Source organism: Mustelus asterias, chromosome 3, assembly GCF_964213995.1.
Source record: "Mustelus asterias chromosome 3, sMusAst1.hap1.1, whole genome shotgun sequence".
Lineage (NCBI taxonomy): Eukaryota > Metazoa > Chordata > Chondrichthyes > Carcharhiniformes > Triakidae > Mustelus > Mustelus asterias.
The window spans coordinates 95,693,630-95,718,021 of record NC_135803.1 but is presented as its reverse complement, the minus strand read 5'-3'; the positions used below and the strand labels follow the sequence as shown (position 1 = coordinate 95,718,021).

Below are 24,392 nucleotides of genomic sequence, written 5' to 3'. Positions count from 1 at the left end.
TGAGGGAAGGAACGAAATAAGGTGGAGGATAAATGCGTGGCTGAGGGATTGGAGCAGGGGTCAGGGATTCAGGTTCCTGGATCATTGGGACCTCTTTAGGGGCAGGTGCGACCTGTACAAAAAGGACGGGTTTCACTTAAATCCCAAGGGGCCCAATATCCTGGTGGGAAGGTTTGCTAAGGCTACTGGGGAGTGTTTAAACTAGAATGGTTGGGGGGTGGGAATCAAAATGAGGTGACTGGGAGAGAGGAGGTTAGCTTAAAATAAAAGGGGCTTGTAGACGGTGTCAGAGGGAGAATAGGCAGGTGACGGAGAAGGGGAGCGCTCAGACCGAAGGGTTGAGATGTATGTATTTTAACGCAAGGAGTGTAGTGAACAAAGTGGATGAGCTTAGAGCGTGGATCACGACTTGGAAGTGTGATGTGGTGGCCATTACAGAGACTTGGTTATCTCAGGGACAGGACTGGATACTTTAAGTGCCGGGTTTCAGATGTTTCAGGAGGGACAGGGAAGGAGGCAAAAGGGGTAGGGGAGTGGCACTGTTGATCAGGGATAGTGTCACGGCTGTAGAAAAGATAGATGCCACAGAGGGATTGTCTATGGAATCTCTGTGGGTGGAGGTTCGCAACAGGAAGGGGTCAATAACTTTACTGGGTGTTTTCTATAGGCCGCCCAATAGTAGCAGTGGAGGAGCAGATTGGGAAGCAGATCCTGGAGAGATGTGATAATAACAGAGTGGTCGTGATGGGAGATTTTAATTTCCCAAGTATCGATTGGAATATCCCTAGGTTAAAGGATTTAGATGGGGAGGAGTTTGTTAGGTGTGTTCCGGAGGGCTTCCTGACACAGTATGTGGATAAGCCTACAAGAGGAGAGGCTGTACTTGATTTGATATTAGGGAATGAACCTGGGCAGGTGTCAGATCTCTCAGTGGGAGAGCATTTTGGGGATAGTGATCATAACGCTATCTCCTTTACATTAGCATTGGAGAGAGATAGGATCAGTCAAGCTAGGAAAGTGTTTATTTGGAGTAAGGGCAATTATGAGGCTATTAGGCAGGAAATTAGAGGCATAAATTGGAAGGAGGTTTTCTCAGGGAAATGTACAGAAGAAATGTGGTAAATTTTCAAGGAAAATGTGTCTGCAGCTCTGCACAGCAACATTCCAATGAGACAGGGGAGTTATGGTAGGTTACAGGAACCATGGTGCACAAAAGCTGTAACAAATTTAGTCAAGAAGGAAAGAAAAGCCTACAAAAGGTTCAGGGAGCTAGGTAATGTTAGAAATCTAGAAGAGTATACGACTAGTAGGAAGGAACTTAAGAGGGAAATTAGAAGAGCAAAAACGGGTCATGAGAAGGCCTTGGCAGACAGAATAAAGGAAAACCCTAAGGCATTCTACAAGTATGTTAAGAGCAAGAAGATAAGATGTGAAGGAGTAGGACCTATCAAATGTGACGGTGGCAAAGTCTGTATAGAACCGGTGGAAATAGCAGAGGTACTCAATGAATACTTTGCTTCAGTATTCACAGTGGAAAAGGATCTCGGTAGTTGCAGTGCAGACTTGCAGTGGACTAATAAGATTGAGCATGTGGACATTAGGGGAGAGGATGTGTTGGAGCTTTTGAAAAGCATCAAGTTAGATAAATCGCCGGGACCAGATGGGATGTACCGCAGGTTACTGTAGGAGGCAAGGAAAGAGATTGCTGAGCCTCTGGCGATGATCTTTGCGTCATCAAGGAGACGGGAGAGGTTCCGGAGGATTGCGGATGTGGTTCCGTTATTCAAGAAAGGGAGAAGAGATAGCCCAGGAAATTATAGACCAGTGAGTCTAACCTCAGTGGTTGGTAAGTTGATGGAGAAGATCCTGAGAGGCAGGATTTATGAACATCTGGAGAGGAATAGTATGATCAGAAATAGCCAGCACGGCTTTGTCCGAGGCAGATCATGCCTTACGAGCCTAATTGAATTTTTTGAAGATGTAACTAGACACATAGACGAGGGAAGGGCGGTAGATGTAGTTTATATGGATTTCAGCAAGGCGTTTGATAAGGTGCCCCATGCAAGGCTTATTGAGAAAGTGAAGGGGCATGGGATACAAGGGGACATTGCTTTGTGGATTCAGAACTGGCTTGCCCACAGAAGGCAAAGAGTGGTTGTAGATGGGGCTTTTTCAGCATGGAGGTCGGTCACCAGTGGAGTGCCCCAGGGATCTGTTCTGGGACCCTTGCTCTTTGTGATTTTTATAAATGACCTGGATGAGGAAGTGGAAGGATGGGTGGGCAAGTTTGCTGATGACACAAAGGTTGGTGGTGTTGTGGATAGTGTAGAAGGATGTCAGCAGTTGCAACGAGACATAGAAGAGATGCAAGACTGGGCGGAGAAGTGGCAGATGGACTTCAACCCAGATAAGTGTGTGGTGGTTCATTTTGGCAGGTCGAATAGGATGAAAGAATATAATATTAAGGGTAAGACGCTTGGCAGTGTGGAAGATCAGAAGGATCCTGGGGTCCGGGTTCATAGGACACTCAAAGCAGTGTCGCAGGTAGAGGCTGTAATTAAGAGGGCGTATGGAATACTGGCCTTCATCAATAGAGGAATTAAATTTAGAAATCGTGAGATAATGCTGCAGCTGTATCGGACCCTGATCAGACCCCACCTGGAGGACTGTGCCCAGTTCTGGTTGTCTCATTACAGAAAGGATGTGGAAGCCATAGAAAGGGTGCAGAGGAGATTTACAAGGATGTTGCCTGGATTAGGTGGCATGTCTTATGAGGATAGGTTGAGAGCTAGGTCTTTCCTCCTTGGAGAGGCGAAGGATGAGAGGTGACCTGATAGAGGTGTATAAGATGTTGAGAGGTATTGATAGAGTGGATTCTCAGAGGCTTTTACCCAGGGCTGAAATGGTTGCCACAAGAGGTCACAGGTTTAGGGTGCTGGGGAGTAGGTACAGAGGAGATGTTAGGGGTAAGTTTTTCACTCAGAGGGTGGTGGGTGTGTGGAATCGGCTGCCAGTAGTGGTGGTGGAGGCGGATTCGATAGGGTCTTTTAAGAGACTTTTGGATAAGTTCATGGAAGTTAGTAAGATAGAGGGTTATAGGTAAGCCTAGTAGGTAGAGACATGTTCAGCGCAACTTGTGGGCCGAAGGACCTGTTTGTGCTGTAGCTTTTCTATGTTCTATGTTCTAAACATCCGGGGCTCCCAAGATGTAATTAAATATGCGTCTCCAAATGTGTGACTGCATCAAGTTATGGAGACCTTCATTTTAAAGTTTATAGCTTTGTTTAAAATATTATACCTGCATATTTAAGTAAGTGTTAAGATTAAACTGTAGCTTGTAGGCAGTTTGTATCTGTGAATATGCAGCAGTCCATAAAACATTGGAATAGTAAAAGGCCATTTGGCCCAGTCTATCAGTTGTTGTCAAGTTTGTGCTCAATATACTACCGGAAAGATCAGAACTTAAACACCAGGCTATACCAATTTACTTTCATTATCGATTATAAAAGAGCATGAAAACAAATCTAGCTAAAGTGAATTCAGTGGCTAGATTAAAAGGTAGGACAGTAGAGATGCAGTGGCAGACCTTTAAGGAGATATTTAAGAACTCTCAGCAAAGATTTATCCCAGTAATCCCAATGAGAAAGTCAGTTTGACAAGAAGGTGCATCACCCATGGCTGAATAAGGAAGGATAGCATCAAATTGAAAGAAACACTGCAATTCTGCAAAGATTACGGTAGGTTAGAAGATTGGTCAGATTTTAAGAACCAGCAAAGGATGAAGTAACAAACAGGGAGAAAATAGAGTATGGGCGAAAGCTAGCAAGTAATATAAAAGCAGATAGTAAGAGTTTCTACAAGTATTTAACTAGGAAAAGAGTAACTAAAGTTAGTATTGGTCCTTTGGAGAGAGAGTCTGGGGAATTGATAGTGAAAGTCAAGGAAATGGCAGAGGCTTTGAACAGGTATTTTGTGTCCATCGTCACTGTAGCAGACCTAGAAAATTCCCCAAAGATACTTGAAAATCAAGAGACAAAAGGGAGGGAGGAAATTAAAATAACCACCATCACCAGGGAAAAGATACTGAGGAAACGATTAGACCTAGGGGCCGACACATCCCCAGGACCAGATGGTTGCACCTCTGGGTCCTAAAAGAGTTGGCTGCAGAGATAGGAAATGCATTGGTCATCTTCCAGAAATTCCTCAGATTCTGGAAGGGAATCTGGAAGGGTCCCAGAGATTGGAAAATAGAAAATGTAACACCTTTATTCAAGAAGAGGGAGACAGAAAGCTGGAAACGATTGACCAATTAGCCTAGCATCTGTCATAGGGAAATTGCTAGAATCCATTACTGTGGAGGTTATAGCAGGATACTTAAAAAATCAGAATGTAATCAGGGAGAATGAGCATGGTTTTCTGAAAGGAAACCGTTGAACAAATGTATTAGTGTTCTTCGTGGAAGTAACACACAAGGTGCACTTGGATTGGTAAAAGGCATTTGTTAAGGTGCCACATCAAAGTTTACTTCAAAAAAATAAGAGCTCATGGTGTAGGGGGCAATGTATAAATAAATGATCGAGGATTGGTTCACTAACAGGAAGCAGAGTGCAGGGATAATGGGTCATTTTCAGATTGGCAAGCTGTAACTAGTGGAGTGCAACATCGATCAGTGCAGGGGCCTCCACTCTTTACAATTTATATCAATAACTAGGATGAAATTTACTGATAACAGGATAGTTTGTAAATTAAGTTGTCAAAAGAACAAAGAACAATACAGCACAGGAACCTTTGGCCCTCCAAGCCTGCACCGATCATGTGTTCCTAACTAGACCATCCATTTGTATCCCTCTATTCCCAGTCTGTTCATGTGGTTATCTAGATAAGTCTTAAATAATCCTAGCGTGTCTGCCTCAACCACCTTGCTTGGTAGTGCATTCCAGGCCCCCACCACCCTCTGTGTAAAATACGTCCCCCGCATATCTGTATTGAACCTTGCCCCCCTTACCTTGAACTTGTGACCCCTTGTGTTTGTCATTTCTGACCTGGGAAAAAGCTTCCAACTGTTCACCCTATCTATGCCCTTCATAATTTTATAAACTTCTATTTGGTCGCCCCTCAACCTCCGTCTTTCCAGGGAGAACAACCCTAGTTTACTCAATCTCACCTCATAGCTAATACCCTCCATACCAGGCAACATCCTGTGAAACCTTTTCTGCACTCTCTCCAAAGCCTCCACGTCCTTCTGGTAGTGTGGCGACCAGAACTGGACGCAGTATTCCAAATGTGGCCTAACCAACGTTCTATACAACTGCAACATCATACGCCAACTTTTATACTCTATGCCCCGTCCAATAAAGGCAAGCATGCCATATGCCTTCTTCACCACCTTTAGGGATCTGTGGACTTGCACACCCAGATCCCTCTGTGTGTCTATACTCCTGATGGTTCTGCCATTTATTGTATCGCTCCCCCCTGCATTAGTTCTACCAAAATGCATCACTTTGCATTTATCTGGATTAAATTCCATCTGCCATTTCTCCACCCAATTTTCCAGCCTATCTACATCCTGCTGTATTCTCTGACAATGTTCATCACTATCCGCAACTCCTGCAATCTTTGTGTCGTCCGCAAACTTACTAATCAGACCAGCTACATCTTGTTCCAAATCATTTATGTATATAAAAGGAGGTAGAGATTCTGCAAAGGGGATAGTAGGTTGAGTGAATGAACAAAAATTTGGCAGATGGACTATAATTTGGGAAAATGTGAACTTTTCCCTTTTTTGCGGAAGAATAATCAAAAACAGCATATTACTTAAATGGAGAGAGATTGCAAACTTCAAGGTAGAGAGAGATCTGGGTGTCCTGCTACATGAATCATAAAATGTTAGTATGTAGCTACAACAAGTGATAAGGAAGGGAAATGGAATGTTTTTGCTTATTGCAAGGGCAATGGAATATAAAAATAGGGAATAAAAACAGAAAAGGCTGGAAAATCTTAGCAGGTCTAACATCTGTGGAGAGAAAACAGAGCTAATGTTTCGAGTCAGGATCACCCTTCATTGGCTCTATTCTCTTTCCATAGATGCTGTTAGACCTGCTGAGATTTTCCAGCATTTTCTGTTTTTGTTTCAGATTCCAGCATCCGCAGCGTCTTACCTTCATAAAAATGGGGAAGTTTTGCTGCAGATGTACAGGACTTTGGTTAGACCACATCTGGAATTCTGTGTACAGTTCTGGTCTCCTTATTTGAAAAAGGATGTAACTGCATTAGAAGCAGTGCAGAGAAAGTTCACTCGACACACTCCTGGAATGAGAGGCTTATCTTATTAAGAAAGGTTGAATAGATTAGGCCTATACCCATTGGTGTTGAGAAGAATGAGGGGTGATCTTATTGAAACATACAAGACCTTAAGGGAACTTGATAGGGTAGATACCAGAAAGATGTTTCCAAACTAGGGACACAGTTTAAATATAAGGGGCCCCGATTAAAGACAGAGATGAGGATTTTCTTTCCTCTCAGAGGGTCATTAGTTTGTGGAATTCTCTTCTCTAGAACTAACCTCAGATCTAGACCGAAGTCCAAATATTTCCAATCTTTCCTTTATAAACCAGCCCTTTGACGTTAGGGACAGGGTCACAACATTTCTCTGCATTATCTCCAGCAATCAAACGCCTTCCTTGTTTTTGTGCACCAAGAATTCAAGGTGCAATCTGACTAGAGAATGTACAGTCTGATCACAGCTTAGAGCTCAGACTTGTACTTTTGATCCTGGCGTTCAACACCCTATTGGCTTTGTTAATGGTTGCTGTGCGTAGGCTGGGCACATTTTAAGTGTTAAATTTACTAATATCTGATAAACACAGAACCACAAAATTCCTACAGTGCAGAAAGAGGCCATTCGGCCAATCGAGTCTGCACTGACCACAATCCCACCCAGGCCTTATTCTTGTAACCCCAAATATTTACCCTGATAATACCCTGACACTAGGGTCAATGTAGCATGGCCAATCAACCTAACCCGCACATCTTTGGACTATGGAAGGAAACCGGAGCACCCGGAGAAAACCCATGCAGACACGGGGAGAATGTGCAAACTCCACTGTCAGTGACCCGAGGCCAGAATTGAATGCAGGTTCCTGGCGCTGTGAGGCAGCAGTGCTAACCACCACATAAGGAGCATGAGTAGCCCATTTGGCCCATTGAGACTACTCCACCATTTAACTGGATCACTGGTGAGCTTTTACCTCAACACCATTCTCTCGCTATTCTCGTAACCCTAGATGCCATTGGTATTGAAAAATCTATTGACCTCTCCTTTGAATATACTCAATGATTGAGCCTCCACAGCCTCAGGGTAGAAAATTCCAAAGATTCATCACCTTCTGAATGAAGAAATTCCTCCTCATCTTGGTCTTAAATGGCCTACCTCTTATTCTAAGACTGTGCCCCTGTTTCTGGTTGTAGACTCCCCCACCACCAAATGGAGGAAACATCCTTCCTCTCTCTACCCTGTTGAATCCTGTAAGAATTGTGTACATCTAATGAGATTCTCTCTCATTCTTCGAAACCCTAGAGATAACAGTCCCAGTTTCCTCAACCTCTCTTCATTGGACAATGTCGTCATCCCAAGGATTAATCTGGTGAACCTTTGTTGCACTCCCTTCAGGGCCAGTATATCCATCCTTAGGCAAGGAGACCAAAACTAGACATAGTATCCCAGGTCTGGTCTCACTAAGGCTCTATACAACAGCAGCAAGGCTTCCTTACTCCTGTGTTCAAATCCTCTTGCAATAGAGGCTAATATACCATTTGCCTTCCTGCATGCTAGCTTTTTAACAAGAATACACCCAGGTCTCTTCAGATATCAACACTTTCCAATCTCTCACTATTTAAGAAATACTCTGCATTCCCTGGGTCTATTTCAACTTTGATTTGACCCTGGGTAAATGAAGTTAAGATACAGATCATATAATTCATACATGAAAAATGTGCCATTGAATTCAACTAGTCCATATTAATATTTATACAGTAAACAAGCCTCCACTCACCACACTTCAAGTAACTCAATCTGGCATGATCTAATGGAATGGCAGTACAAATCGAGAGGCTGAATGGCCTACTCCTGTTCCTGTGTTCTGAATCCAAGTCATTGATGCTAATTAGAAACTGTAGTCATCTCAATGAACCATAAGCCACCAAACCCAGTAGTCCCCTTATTTCCCTAACCCTGACAAGAATATCTATAAAGTATTCATTACTTTTTCCATTATCCTTGAAACAATATCATTGGTCAATTCCTCAAATATTACTCAGAAATCTCCAAAGCTTTGAACTTATTTAACAGTCTTTCATGTGGAACTTTGTCACATTATCTGTGAATCCACTCAGGTTAGCAATTCCTAAAGAAGTCCAGAAAGTAGATCAGGCAGGATTTTCAACTTTGGAAACCACGTTGCTTGAATTTTTGCAACATTAAAATGGAGAAACATTGCTTCGACTTGGAATTGACTGAGGAGGCTAAAGAGGAATCAATGTAGATGGGAGATGAACTTGTGCGTCCAGAAGTTATCACTAAGGGGTAGGATATAAACAAAAAGGTGAGGACTATGAAGTGAAGTGAAGAATTGAGGGTGAACGCCATAGGTCCATGACCGGTGTCTTTAACTTAAATAAGGGCAATTATAACGGTATGAGAGAGGAGTTGCCCAAGGTAAACTGGGTGAACAAGCTAGGATACAGGTTAATAGATGAGCAGTGACAGATATTCAAACAACTGGTCCCAAATGCTCAGCCAGAATTTATCCTAATCAAAAATTGTTATTCCACGAGAAAGAGGCAAAATCCATGGTTAAGACAGAAGATCAAGGATAATGTTAAATTGAAAAGCAGGATATAACAAAGTGGCAAGGGAGACCAGAGGACTGGGAAGTTTTTAGGATCCAACAGCAAAACACTAAAAAGCTCATAAGAAGGGGAGAAAATGAATTTTGAGAAAAAAACTTGCATGCAGCATAAAAACAAACAGTAAAGAGTTTCTACAGATGGGTAGCTAAGGTAAATGAGCAACTTCTACTGAACAAGGTTAGTGAATTGATAACAGAAAACAAAGAAATGGCAGATATGCTAAATAATTTTTTGCATCAGTCTTCACCATGGAAGACATTGCAAATATTCCTAAGTATCAGATGGGCTGATTTCAAACAACATGATAGAATGTACAAAAATCCCAATCACAAGAGAGAGAGTATTAGAGAAATTCAAGAGGCTAAAGGTGGACAAGTCACCAGGACTGATGAACTGTATACTTGAGTTTTGACAGAAGTGGCTGCAGAGATAATGGATCCATTGGTTGAAACTTTTCGTAAATCACTAAATTCTGGGAGGGTACCAGAAAACAGCCAATGTGACACCCTTGTTCAAAAAGGGAGAAAGGCAGGGGACTATGGGCCAGTTATTTAACATCTATTATCGGCAAGATGCTGGAGTCAATAATCAAAGAGGAAAAAGCTAATCATTTAGGAAAGCTGGATATAATCAAACCTCGTCAGCATGGTTTATGAAAGATAAATCATGTTTGACAAATTTGCTCGAATTCTTTGAGGATGTAACAGGGAGAATAGATAGAGGGGAATCGTAAGATGTACTGTATTTAGATTTCCAAAAGGCATTTGACAAGGTGCCGCATAAGAGGCTGGTGCATAAAGTAAAAGCCCATGGAATTGGAGGAAGTGTGTTAACACGGATTGAAAACTGGCTGCCACATGGAAAACAGAGTTGGAATAAAGGAATCCTTTTCAGAGTGGAAAAATGTAATAAGTGAAGTACTGCAGGGATCAGTTCTTAGCCCACAACTGTTTACTATCTATATTAATGACCTGGAGGAAGGAACAGAATGTAAGGTTTGTTGCAAAGGGGTTGGAGTTTAAAAATAGGGACGTTTTGTTACAATTGTGTGGGTGTTGGTGAGGCCTCACCTAGAATACTGCATATAGTTTTGTTCCCCTTACCTTAAAAAGGATACAATAACATTGGAGGCAGTCCGAAGGAGATTCACCAGGTTAATTTCTGGGATGAGAGGGTTGTTCTATCAAGAGAGGCTAAATAGTCTGTGTCTGTATTCCTTGGAGCATAGAAGAGTGTGGGGTGAGCTTATTCAAACATACAAGATCCTGAGGGGGCTTGACAGGGTAGATGGTAAAATGTTTTCACAAGTGGGAGAGTCTCGAACAAGGGGACTTAGCTACATGATAAAGGGCCAATCATTTAAACTGAGATGCATAGAAATTTCTTCTCGCAGAAGGTGGTGAATCTCTGGAATTCTCTGTCCCAAAGGGCAGTGGAGATTGGATCATAAATATTTAAAGTGGGGGTGGATAAATATTTGATAGATCGAGGAACAGAGGGCTATGGAGAAATGGCACAGAATAGGAGCTGAGGCTGGCACAGACCAGCCAGGATTATATTGAATGGCAGGGCAGACTTGAAGGGCCTGGTGGCTGACTCCTGGTTCTATTTCTTATGTTCTTGTGACCTTTTGACACGGACAGGGTAACAGCTACCAGGTACTAGCAGGTGCTGCTTTCACTAAGCTGACAGTGGTGATCACTTCTTTAATTACTGGATTTTCTTTCCTGCTCTTTTCAACATTGTTATTTTTCTGTACACAGACTTTGCCCATTCACCTTGGCTTCTTACTCACCACTCCATCACTATCAGGAGACACCGCTTCCCATGGTGCATGTTCTCATAGATATTAATTACTCGGACAATATGGAGGGTGCTGGAGGCTCGCCAGTGCATGTCCATTTCACGTCGTGCCTTTGGATTATCATAGAGAATCTGTAAAGAAAGAATGGGGATACCAGGGAATAAGAAACAACAGTGGAAATGTGCTCACTCTTACTGTTACCTTGACACAATACGGAGGTTTTCATTATGACTTGTGTAGTAAATGTTTCTATGTTTCTACAGTAAGGCACCTACTGAATTCAGTTTGAATCCTCTGCTAGCTCAGCAAAGATTTTCTGCATCTTTAGTTGGATTTGCACATGCTTCCTGATTTCAGTTTTCTCACTGGTTTATGATTACTAAATAAAATCACTCCTCTCAACGTTCATCTCTTAATCTCCATACACAACATTTTACACCCTTTTCTTTGTGTCCTGAGTTGGGATTAAGACTCCTCACACTGGCTGCCATTCTAACTCACGCTTAAGTGCCAAACTGTCAACACATTGTGCAGCAAAACCCTAGGGTACAGGGGTTCACGTGCAACTCACCAGACTTCAAGCTCTTGAATTTAAGAACATAAGAACTAGGAGCAGGAGTAGGCCATCTGGCCCCTCGAGCCTGATCCGCGATTCAATAAGATCATAGAACATAGAAGAGCTACAGCACAAACAGGCCCTTCGGCCCACAAGTTGCGCCAAACATGTCCCTACCTACTAGGCTTACCTATAACCTCTTACTAACTTCCACGAACTTATCCAAAAATCTCTTAAAAGACCCTATCGAATCCGCCTCCACCACCCGATTCCACGCACCCACCACCCTCCACCCTCTGAGCGAAAAACTTACCTCTAACATCTCCTCTGTACCTACTCCCCAGCACCCTAAACCTGTGACCTCTTGTGGCAACCATTTCAGCCCTGGGTAAAAGCCTCTGAGAATCCACTCTATCAATACCTCTCAACATCTTATACACCTCTATCAGGTCACCTCTCATCCTTCGCCTCTCCAAGGAGAAAAGACCTAGCTCTCTCAACCTATCCTCATAAGGCATGCCATCTAATCCAGGCAACATCCTTGAAAATCTCCTCTGCACCCTTTCTATGGCTTCCACATCCTTTCTGTAATGAGGCGACCAGAACTGGGCACAGTACTCCAGGTGGGGTCTGACCAGGGTCCTATACAGCTGCAGCATTATTGCCAATTTCTAAACTCAATTCCTCTATTGATGAAGGCCAGTATTCCATACACCTTCTTAACCACAGCCTCTACCTGCGACACTGCTTTGAGCGTCCTATGAACCCGGACCCCAAGATCCTTCTGATCTTCCACACTGCCAAGCATCTTACCCTTAATATTATATTCTTTCATCCTATTCAACCTGCCAAAATGAACCACCACACACTTATCTGGGTTGAAGTCCATCTGCCACTTCTCCGCCCAGTCTTGCATGGTTGATCTCTTTGTAGACTCAGCTTCACTTACCCGCCTGCTCAGCTTAACCCTTAATTCCTTTACTGTTCAAAAATTTATCTATCCTTGCCTTAAAAACATTCAATGAGGTAGCATCAACTGCTTCACTGGGCAGGGAATTCCACAGATTCACAACCCTTTGTGTGACGAAGTTCCTCCTCAACTCAGTCCTAAATCTGCTTCCCCTTATTTTGAGGCTATGCCCCTAGTTCTAGTTTCACCCGCCAGTGGAAACAACTTCCCTGCTTCTATCTTATCTATTCCCCTCATAATCTTGTTTCTATAAGATTTCCCCTCATTCTTCTGAATTCCAATGAGTATAGCCCCAGTCTGCTCAGTCTCTCCTCATAAGCCAACCCTCTCAACTCCGGAATCAACCTAGTGAATCTCCTCTGCACCCTCTCCAATGCCAGTACATCCTTTCTCAAGTAAGGAGACCAAAACTGTACACACTACTCCAGGTGTGGCCTCACCAGCACCTTATACAGCTGCAACATAACCTCATTGTTTTTAAACTCCATCCCTCTAGCAATAAAGGACAAAATTCCATTTGCTTCTTAATTACCTGCTGCACCTGCAAACCAACTCCTTGTGATTCCTGCACAAGGACACCCAGGTCCCTCTGCACAGCAGCATGCTGCAATTTTTTACCATTTAAATAATAGTCCATTTTGCTATTATTCCTGCCAAAATGGATGACCTCACATTTACTAACATTGTACTCCATCTGCCAGACCCTCACCCACTCACTTAGATTATCTATATCCCTTTGTAGGCTTTCAGCGTCCTCTGGACACTTTGCTCTGCCACTCATCTTAGTGTCATCTGCGAATTTTGACACACTACACTCAGTCCCCAACTCCAAATCATCTATGTAAATTGTAAACAATTGTGGTTCCAACACTGATCCCTGAGGCACACCACTAGTCACTGATCGCAACCAGAAAAACACCCATTTACCCCCACTCTTTGCTTCCTGTTAGTTAACCAATCCTCTATCCATGCTAATACATTACCCGTAACACCGTGCACCTTTATCTTATGTAGCAGCCTTTTGTGCGGCACCTTGTCAAATGCCTTCTGGAAATCCAGATACACCACATCCACAGATTCCCCATTGTCCACTGCACATGTAATGTTCTCAAAGAATTCCACCAAATTAGTCAAACATGACTTGCCCTTCATGAACCCATGCTGTGTCTTACCAATGGGACAATTTATATCCAGATGTCTCACTATTTCTTCCTTGATTCAAGTATTTTCCCTACTACAGAAGTTAAGCTAACCGGCTTATAGTTACCTGTCTTTTGTCTACCTCTGTTTTTTAAACAGTGGCGTCACATTTGCTGTTTTCCAATCTGCAAGAACCACCCCAGAGTCCAGCGAATTTTGGAAAATTATTAGTGCATTTGCTATTTCCCCCGCCATCTCTTTTAGTACCCTGGGATGCATTCCATCAGGACCAGGAGACTTGTCTACCTTTAGCCCCATTAGCTTGCCCAACACTGCCTCTTTTGTGATAATGATAGTTTCTAGGTCCTCACCTGCCACAAGCTTCCTGTCATCAATTTTTGTCATGTTATTTGTGTCTTCCACTGTGAAGACTGACACAAAATACCTGTTCAATGCCTCAGCCATTCTCTCATTTCCAGTTATTACATCCCCCTTCTCGTCCTCTGAAGGACCAATGTTTAGCCACTCTTTTTCGTTTTATATATTTGTAGAATAATTTGCGATCTGTTTTTATATTCTGAGCTAGTTTACTCTCATAATCCATCTTTCTTTTCTTTATAGCTTTCTGTTGACCTTTAAAGATTTCTCAATCCTCTAGTTTCCCACTAATCTTTGCCACTTTGTATGCATTTTCTTTCAATTTGATACCCTCCTTTATTTCTTTAGATATCCATGGCTGATTATCTCTTTTTCTACAATCCTTCCTTATCACTGGTATATACTTTTGCTGTGCAAACTTACATCCAGTTATTCAAAGACCAACTCTTCCGATTGTTTGCTTGTGGCTCAATCTTCCACATCTGGCAGTCGAAGAGCAAAACTGATTTGTGGAGCACACAGACCCAAAGCTGCAGCAAACTACAAGTGTGTGCATCAGGCTCATTGTTCAACCTGGCCAAACTCATACAAATGGCCCAAATTTACCCTACAACATGTCAGAGAAATTCATGGCTTGCACATGGGTATTCTCAGTTCAAAATTAAACGCAGGTCTCAAAGTGAGACGGGAAAGATTTTGCAATTGTTTTTGCATAGCCAGGAAATGTAAAGACCAACTCCAACTGCAATGACCTAGGTTTCCACATTCAGAGAACAAAATCCCGGGGATGTTTCCAGAGCCTGGGAATGAATGCTGCCAGTAATGGGCAAATTAAGCCAGCTTCGAAAATTAGAAATCTTCTCCAGTTTTTAACACACCCCCAGCAGCGCACAATCCAACAATTCGGAGAAGCTCATCGAGCAGAGCAGTATATCACAAATGACAAGACAAGAAAAAAGAATCTTAAACTGGTAGAATGTGAAACAGCAGGGAAGCAATGTACAGAAGCTCTGCAACTACATTGTAAAATAGGTGCTGGGAAGAAGAAAACATGCCAGAGTTCCTATACCTGCTGTCCTTTGATGTCTGATGTAAGTGTTGTGCATGTGGACAAAGATGCAGATTCGATCAGCCTTAACTGTGCTATTGCCCACAGTGTGTCATTGCGTACTGATGCTCACTGTTCACCTTCCAACACGAAGAATGGTTAGGTACGGTACAATGTGCCTCATGGTAAGTGCATGTAGAGACCCAACCTGTTTTTCAGCAATAGGAATTTCAGTGTCTTTGCAATGGATAGAATCAGGAAGACGTTTATACAAATTTATCCTCATTCTATCCTTTGTTTACACAACCAAACCCAACCCAAGGTGTTAAGGTGGACGGCTTCTTATATCAGCTTGTTCCAATCAGAAGGTCATGGGTCTAAAGCCTCAGTTGGAACTGCAGAACTTTAAAAGTTTAGAATACACCATCAGTGGCATTGTTTGTCCCTGTAGGTCGATCCCATATCCCTGACGTTTCAAGGTTGATTCACATTGCCCAATATTCATTTATGTGATAAGAGTCAAGCCAGGAGATGAATCATTGCATCCGCTCCCTGACATGATACCCAGATATTAAGCTTTTTGTTTTGTTCATGTTCTCGTATGGGCTTTTCCAACTTTTCCAAAGGTGGACTGAGCAAACACTTGGCAAAGTATGGTGAGGTACAAATCTCTAAACCTCTTTATTTCACAGTCAGACAGTTTATGATCAAATTTACTTAATTCAATCAGCACAAAAACAATGAATGGTCTATGCCTCCCCACACCTCAGGTTGTCATGTCAGCCTTAAGGAAAACACTACTCGACGAAAACTCCAATGCTCACCAGATCTCTGCGCTCTTTCCTTGACATCCTATTTCATACAAAGTTTTGTTCCAACTCTCACCCAAGAATCCTTGACCTCACCTAGATCCCAACTACACCCACAGGCGTACTACATCCCAGCGAGTACTGCTCTCTGAGTGACAACCTCAACCATGTCTCTACCTCCAACATGCCAATATCTGCATTTCAGACCAGTAGTCAAGGTTTCTGGCTGTGCCTGTATCCACTCAACAGTATTTCCTTCCCAGAACACTCAGCACATTTGTGAATAGACACAACCATGTGATACCCGACCAAGGCATCCAGTAGCAACGGGCGTTTCTCTGACTGTTGGCAGATCAGTGTTTAGGGTAAGCCTTCCATCTTGCTTGGCTCAGCCCACTGATGTGATTTCATACCTCACTCATGGCAAATCTTCACATCCAGTGAGTGGTTGGGGCTCTGGAACTCGCTACCTGAAAGGGTAGTAGATTCAGAAACCCTCACCGCACTGCAAGAATATTTGGATGTGCCCTTGCAATGTCGCAACCAACCAAAGTGCCATAAAGAACCAAAAACTGGAATTAAGCCAGATGATTTTCTTTTAGGCTAGCATGGACACAAGGGACCAAATAGTCTCACTTTGCACTGCAAACATTCACTGTTTTCTTCTACATTCACTGCTGAGGCAGCATTTAATTTTGAATGTGGAGCTCATTATGCAAGGATTAATCATTTAAGGATTAGGTAAGGATTAATTACTTAAAACTATTCCCTGTGATTTTCTACCGCAATAATTATTGCTTAAAAAAAATCTCAGACCCCTGGTCACTGTCGAATCTGAAGTTTTAATTTCTCATCCGAGAAAGACTTTAATTGATAACTTTGCCCGCCACCTCACAACATGATACCACATGTCCACACCAGACTTCTATGGACTGTGTCCATTGTGACAGCATTCAGAAGTCCTGTTAGATTTTACTGTCCTGCACAGCTTTACAAATCGATCATCCAGAATGCATTACACATGAACAATACCTGCGGCTGTGCAATCAGGTGCTTCCCGTCTTTGTCTGCAATGTAATTGGCCACCTTAAGAGGAAGATACATTGCACAGAAAGATCCCACACATTATACCATGAGGGATTGGACTGGAATCTCCAAGAATTCAAGGTGAGCCTCCTGGACACTGCCGGCAGCAAAGCCGAGAAAAAAAGATCAGGTATCAAGAATAAGAAGAAATATTAAGAAATAATTTCCCCCCATTTTCTTGGAACACGTTTGTTATTAATTATAAAAACATTGGCGATGGCGGGGACGAGTGGGTGGTGGAAGAGGGAGGCTGTTCAACTGGGCAGGGTGATCAAGTTGATGGAATCTCCAGGAATGTATCATACTGGTATAAAATGCATCATAGGAGGGAGTGTGGGAGTTGTGGGGGCGGGGGGTGAAAAGAGGAATTATGGTACAGAGGCTTTTGCAATTTGTATAATTACACATATCAGTTGTTTGCATTGTCCAGGTTTTAGCTGATGATCTCCACAGTAGAACATCACAGTCCAGCCTGATCCTATTATCGCCAGACTCACACAAGACAGATGTTCCAGCAAGGGTCCCTGGATAATAACCAACAACAGAAAGCTGACTGAGTCTCCATCTCTCTAAAGCACAGGAACTCTGTGAGCAGTTATATCAATTACCCCCACCCCGAGATCAACTGAGTAAATAGAGACATTCCCTAATCCCTTCATCGGTAACACTGCCTTCAGCTATTTAAACCCCAAGTTCTAGAATTTGTTTTCTTTATTCTTTCCTGGCATGTGGGTTTCAATTGCAAGGCCAGCTTTGGTGCCCATCCCCAATTGCCCTTGAACAGAGTGGCTTGCTCGGCCATTTCAGAGGGGCAGTGTAAAACCACAGCTGTGGGTCTGAAATCACAAGTTGGCAGATCAGGTTAGGACAGCAGGTTTCCTTCCCAAATATTCATATCTCTCTAACTCTCCAGAATTTAAAAATATTAAGCGACAGCAGGAAAATGGTGTTGATGCAGATTAGCTGATGCAGATGCACAGCAGGCTTGATGGGCTGAATGGTCAATTCCTGCTCCTACTTCTTAGGTTTTCTCTTGCTCTCCTCCTCAAATAGGTCTGAAAAATCTAACGGGTTTGTTTTAATTACCTGATATCTTTGGCTTGGTGTCAATGTTTCTCTGAGAGTTGAGTCTCTGGAACTCTCTTCCTCAAAAGACAGTGGAAGCAGAGCCTTTGAATGTTTTTAAGGCATTGCGAGATAGATTATTGATGAACAAGGGGGAGAAAGATTATCGGGAGTTGATAGGAATGTGGGGTTGAGGTTGCAATTAGATCAGCAATGAACGTACTGAATGGTGGAGCACCTTCAGATGTTTTCTCTACATTAACGTTACTATAATAAATGCAAGTTATTAAAACTGGCACCTGAGTTACTCCCTGGGATATATTCCCATGCTTTTTAAGGCTGCTTCGTCGATTGAAAGGATTCCTTAACCATTTGGGTGTGAAACCAGTCATAAACATAAAAAGACTAATCCATTTTGGGCTGTTGGAAGGTTAATAATTTCCTGTAACTTCTGCAGCTGCTGCAAACTGGGAGGGATTTGACCACATGACACATCCTCATCACAGGCTGAATTTGTTGATAAATTTACAGGAACTTGCAACATCTTGAGTACTCATTATGAAATCCATTTGATATTTAGGCCAGGGATTTTCTCAATACTTCCTAACAAACACCAAACCCTTGGTGTGTCATCGCTATGATGGTTCACTACTTCCCCATGACTTGGAATCCATCACATAACTGATCCACACAGACCAGAAAGATCCCAGGTCAGAGCCCCTAGTCTGTGTTGAGCTAGCTGGGTTACAGGTTCAACACCTCAGGATAAGGCCGATTCCCTGCCAATACCTCAAGTGCATATCAAAGTGGTTCTTCTGCCTCCATCACTCTTTCAGGCAGTGAATTCCAGACACCCCACTCACTGGGTGAAAATTGCTCATCTCCCCTTTAATCCTCCACTAAGTAACTTAAATTCAAACCCCTGGTTTTGACTTGTCCGTTTACAGAAATAGGTCCCTCTTATGCACTCTGTCCGGGCCCCTCAAAATTCCAAACATACAATTGAGGAGCAGGGAGTAGGGAGTAGGGAGTAGGCTACTCGGCTCCTCGGGCCTGCTCCACCATTCAGTACGTTCATTGCTGATCTAATTGCAACCTCAACCCCACATTCCTATCAACTCCCGATAATCTTTCATCCCCTTGTTCATCAAGAATCTATCTCGCAATGCCTTAAAAACATTCCAAGGCTCTGCTTCCACTGTCTTTTGAGGAAGAGAGTTCCAGAGACTCAACTCTCAGAGAAAACATTTCTCCTCATCTCTGACTTAGATGAGTGACCCCTTATTTTTAAACAGTGACCTCTAGTTCTAGATTCTCCTGCAAGAGGAAACATCCTCTACACATCCACCCTGTCAATACTCCTCAGGATCCTAAGGTTTCGATGAAGTCACCTCTTACTCACCTGAACTTCAGTGGATACAAATCTAACCTCTCCAACCTTTCTTGATACGACAACCCACTCCAGGGCTTGAGCTCAATAACCAAGGCTGAGACTCTAGAATGATACTAAGAGATACACTGTCAGAGATGCCATCTTTATGGTGAGACACTAGACTGAGGCTCAATCTGCCTGCTCAGGTGGATATAAAAGATTCTGTGGCACAATTGACCATTTCAGAGGGCAATTAAGAGTCAACCACACTGCTGTGGATCAGGAGTCACATGTAAGACAGACCAGGAGAGGTCGGCAGATTTCCATCCCTAAAGGACATTGGTGAACAAGATGGGTGGTTTTTTAAAAAACAACAATCAACAATGGTTTAAAGATCATTTTTAAACTCTTCATTCCAGAGTTTTATTGGATTATAATTTCACCATCTGCTGCAGTTGGATTGGAACTCGGGACCTCAGGAGCATTACCCAGGGTTTCTGGATTACTAGCCCAGTGACAATACCACCACCTCCCTATTTGTTAGAGCTTGCTGTACACAAAATGACTGCCATATTTCCTACATTGCAACAGAGATTACACTTCTGAACTATTTCACTTGCAGTAAAGCACTTTTAAACATCCAGCAGCTGTAAAAAACCCTATATATAAATGTAAGTCTTTTTTCCTTTTTCTCTTTATAATTTTCTCCTGCCTCTAGTATGAACATTGTGGCTGTGGTCTGTGGCATGCAATGTAGCAACTCAGCAAGGCTACTTCGGCAGTATCTCCCTCCTGACAACCAAGATGTGCAACATCATCACAGGGACACCATCAGCTCCAAGATCTCCTCAGACTCTCACATGATTCAGATTGGGGCTATATATAGCCATTAACACTATGTTAGGGTCTTATCTCTCTCAAGGTCATACTATGTTTCTCTCTGGATAATATATTGTGTGAATTGGGAGAATACCTACACTGCAGATCCCTAGCTAGTGACATTAACACAGAAGTACACAGTTGGTGTCACTAGCTGGGGATCTGCCAAATACTACATTATTCTTCAGTTCTCTGTCTGAAGGCAAGTGAGAATTCACCAAACCACAGTAAACAACTGTGATATTTTACTACAGGTAGGGGACAGAGAGACAGGCCCCGAGTTTGCCTCCATCAGAACTGGGATTGAATCTGATGCTGTTGACGTTATTCTGATCCACGTTAGCTGTCTAGCTAACTGAGCTATCCAGCCACCCCACTATAAAAATTACAAAAGTGTAATCCAGCTGGAGTTTGTGGGCCAGGTCCAGGTTATTTTTAGTGGGTGTCATGGCAGACAGTTCTTTCTATTTTCAATTGTTCGCAGGTTAGCAATGACACTGACAAAGCTGCATTCACTACTCAGCCCTAGTTTCCTGGGGGGTGGTGAACCTTTTGCTTGAACTACAGAGGTCCATGTGCGGATGGTCCACCCACAATGGTGTTAGGTTAAGCTTTCTGGGGCATTGCCTGAATGATCATAAAGGGAGGGCAATACATGCTCAAGTCAAAATGGTGTGCAACTTGGAAGAGAATTTGGCGGTAAAGGTGTTCCCATGACTTTGCTGCTCTTTTTCTCCTTGGTGGATGTATAGATTTGTGCTTTCCTGAACTGTATTTTACAAGGGATGCAGTAAATCAACAGGTGACCAGCAGACATTAAAGATCTCACAACCACAATGCGATCATAAATGCTGAAAAAGCATTCTACAGCTTTTTACACCCACAGAGCCAAATATAAAATTTGTTCTGTAATGAGTTAAACTTCCAGGTCAACAGTCATGAACTTAATTAATCTTTTCTCTTTCTGGGTATTGGTGTCCATGCCATAGGAACCATTATGATTCAGAACAAGGCCATTCAGTCCAGTGTCTGCGCCAGCCAGAAGAGAAAAAAACTAACCACTCATTTAATCCCGTTTTCCAGTACCTGCTCTGTAGCCTTGCCGGTTACAGCACTTCAGATGCAGATCCAGGGACCTTTTAAAACGAGTTGAGTGTTTCAGCCTCAATCACCAACTTAGGCAGTGAATTCCAGACGTGTACCACCCTCTGGGTGAAAAATGTTTTCCTCATGTCCCTTCTAATCCTTCTACCAATCATCTTAAATCTGTGCCCCTGGTAATTGACCTCTTCACTAGGGGAAACAGGTCTTTCCTGTCGACCTTGTCGAGGCCCCTCATAACTTTGTATCCCTTAATTAGATCAATGCAAGAATCCCATGAGGTCCATGGTGAATCACTGATTGATCTCCCTGTGGGGCTCATTGAGTACGAGTTCCCCTGGTAACATGCCTGTCCGGTTGGAACCTATTACCTCAGCCATTTATAAGATAGACCCAGGACTGGGCCTGCTGAACTGTAGTTCCAGGCAAGGACTAGTGTGTATGCACCACAGAGGTGGTTTTACATTGCATTTTGTAATAAATTATGTTCCTTTCCAGTTAGGCTTCCCGAGTCATTATGGTCACCCCTTAGCGAATACCGAAAGGCCTGGATAGAGTTGACGTGGAGAAGACGTTTCCATTAGTAGGAGAAACAAGGATCCAAGGGCACAGCCTAAGAATAAAGGGACGACCCTTTAGAACCGAGATGAGAAGGAATTTCTTCAGCCAGAAGGTGGTGAATCTGTGGAATTCATTGGCACAGAAGGCTGTGGAAGCCAGGTCATTGAGTATATTTACGACAGAGATAGATAGGTTCTTGATTGGTAAGGGGATCAAAGGTTACCAGGAAAAGGTGGGAGAATGGGGTTGAGAAACGTATCAGCCATGACTGAATAGCAGAACAGACTTGAAGGGATAAATGGTCCAATTCTGCTCCTTATCTTATGGTCTTATACTGTTCCAGTATTACATCCCTGCTTTGTATTCAATACCTCACCCAATAAATGGAAAGCATTTCATATGCTTTCTTTACTACCTGTCCTGCCACCTTCAAGGACCTGTGGACATACACTCCAAGGTCTCTCACTTCCTCAAGCCTTCTTAATATCTTCCTGTTTATGGAGTATTTCCTTGCTTTGTTTGCCCTCCCCAAATGCATGACCTCATGCTTTTTCAGATTGAATTCCGTTTGCCACTTCTCTGCCCACTCAATCAAACCATTTACATAATTCTGGAGTCAACAGCTATCCTCTTCACTATCAACTACACAGACTATTTTTGTATCATCTGCAAATTTCTCAATCATTCTCCCCCACATTTAAGTCTAAATCATTAATATATACAACAAACAATAAGGGCCCCAACACAGAGTCCTGTGGCCACTGGAAACGGTTTTCCATTCACAAAAACATTCTTCAATCATTACCCTTTGCTTCCTGTTGCTGGATGAATTTTGAATCCAACCTGCCACCTTCCGCTGCATCCCATAAGATTTCACTTTTCTGACCAGTCTGCGTGTAGGACCTTTTCAAATGCCCTTACTTTGCCAACAATATCCACTGCACTACCCTCATCAATTCTCCTTGTTACTTCCTCCAAAAAGTCTATTAAGATGACTAACAAGGTAAATGTGTGGGGTTATAGGGATAGGGCCTGATTGGGATTGTTGTTGGTGCTGGCTCGTTGGGCCAAAAGGCCTCTTTCTGCACTGTAGGGATTCTATAAGTTAATACGACACAATCTTCCCCTAACAAAACCATGCTGACGTTCCCTGATCAATCTGTACCTTTCTAAGTGATTGTTTGTCCCAATTGTTTCTAATAATTTCCCACCAATTGTAGACTGACTAGCTTATAATTTTCTGGCTTATCTCTCGCACCCTTTTTAAATAATGTTCACAGACTTCCAATCCTCTGGTACCTCACCTGTATCTAGTCATATCTCAGCCTAGAGTCTTTCAACATGCCTCCGTAACTGGAGTGAGATCAGTCTATGTTACTGACTGACTGAGATTGCAAAAGAGAGAAAAAGAGAAGAAAAAATGATAGGGCAGGGCTGGCTTTGCAGCCCTCCCTTTACTTTGAGACACAAAAATTGGTATGCCTAGCTGTCAATCAAAGCTAGTGTGCTGGTATGGAGCAACTGCATTATCATTCAACTATGCCCCTGGCAGGCACAATGAATGAAAACCATTCTACCATCAGGGGATCAGCTCTCATAGGAGAAACTGAACAAATCTCTATTGTCTGAAAATAATGGGACATAAAACGTGTACAATTTGCTGTTGCCTTGACTGGCATTCTATTCTGCCATGCTAGCTAACATTCTTAATAGCTGGTGTATTTCAGAGTTAACCCTCTGTCAATGGAACTTTATCTTATATCAACATATCATTACTGAATCATACTTTCCAGCCATGTCCCAGACAGTACCATCACCATCCATGGATATGTCTTCTTACATCAACAGCTCAGACCTAGCAAAGGCGCAATGCTATACAGTCCTGAGCAAGATGCCCTGGGAGTCCTCAACATTAAGTATGTCAAAAATCCTACTGATTAACATTTACAGCCCTCCCTCAGCTGCTGATTCAGTATTCATCCATGTTGAACATCATATGGAGGAAGCATTGAGGGGAGCAAGTATGTAGACTGTGGTTCTGAGTGGTTTAGTAGCACCACTTGAGACCAAGCTAGCCACATCCTAAAGGACACATCTGCCAGACTAGGCCTGCTGCAGGTGGTGAGGGAATCAACAAGAGGGGAAAAAGCTACTAGACTTGACCTCATCAGTCTTCCTGCTATAGATGCATCTCTCCATGACAATTTGTATAGGTCCCAGTCCTCACTTTTCATCTTAATAGCCCCCACATTCAAAGGATCATCATCTGTCATTTCTGCCAATGATGCCGCCACCAAATACATCGTTCCCCCCGTCCATGCCCCCGTCAGCCTTCCCCAGGGGCCACTCGCTCCGTGATATCCTGGTCTATTCTTCCAGCATGCCCAACTCTTCACCCCCTTTCCATACAATCGCAAAAGGTGCAACACTTGCCCTTTTACCCCCTCCCTCCTCAACATTCAAGGCCTCAAACACTCCTTTCAGGAGAAGCAACCTTTCACTTGCATCAGCTTCACTTTGGTCCTCTGTATTCACTGCTCCCAATGCGCCATGCTCAACATTAGAGAAACTAAACACAAACTGGGGGTGATCGCTTTGTGGAACACCATCACTCAGTCTGCAAGCATGACCCCAGCCTTCCTGTTGCATGCCATTTCAACTCAGCATCTTGCCCCATATCCGTCCTTGGTTTCTGCAATGTTCCAGCAAAACCCAA

General features: G+C 43.0%; 1 protein-coding gene across 1 annotated transcript in view; it reads right to left on the bottom strand.

The window, feature by feature from the left end:
• LOC144491486 (MAP kinase-activated protein kinase 2-like) overlaps positions 1-24,392 on the bottom strand; it is a 127,051-nt gene that overhangs the window by 29,092 nt on the left and 73,567 nt on the right. The window contains exon 2 of the mRNA XM_078209376.1: positions 10,703-10,842. Coding sequence (XP_078065502.1) covers positions 10,703-10,842 — 140 coding nt within the window. The remainder of the gene's footprint in view (positions 1-10,702; positions 10,843-24,392) is intronic.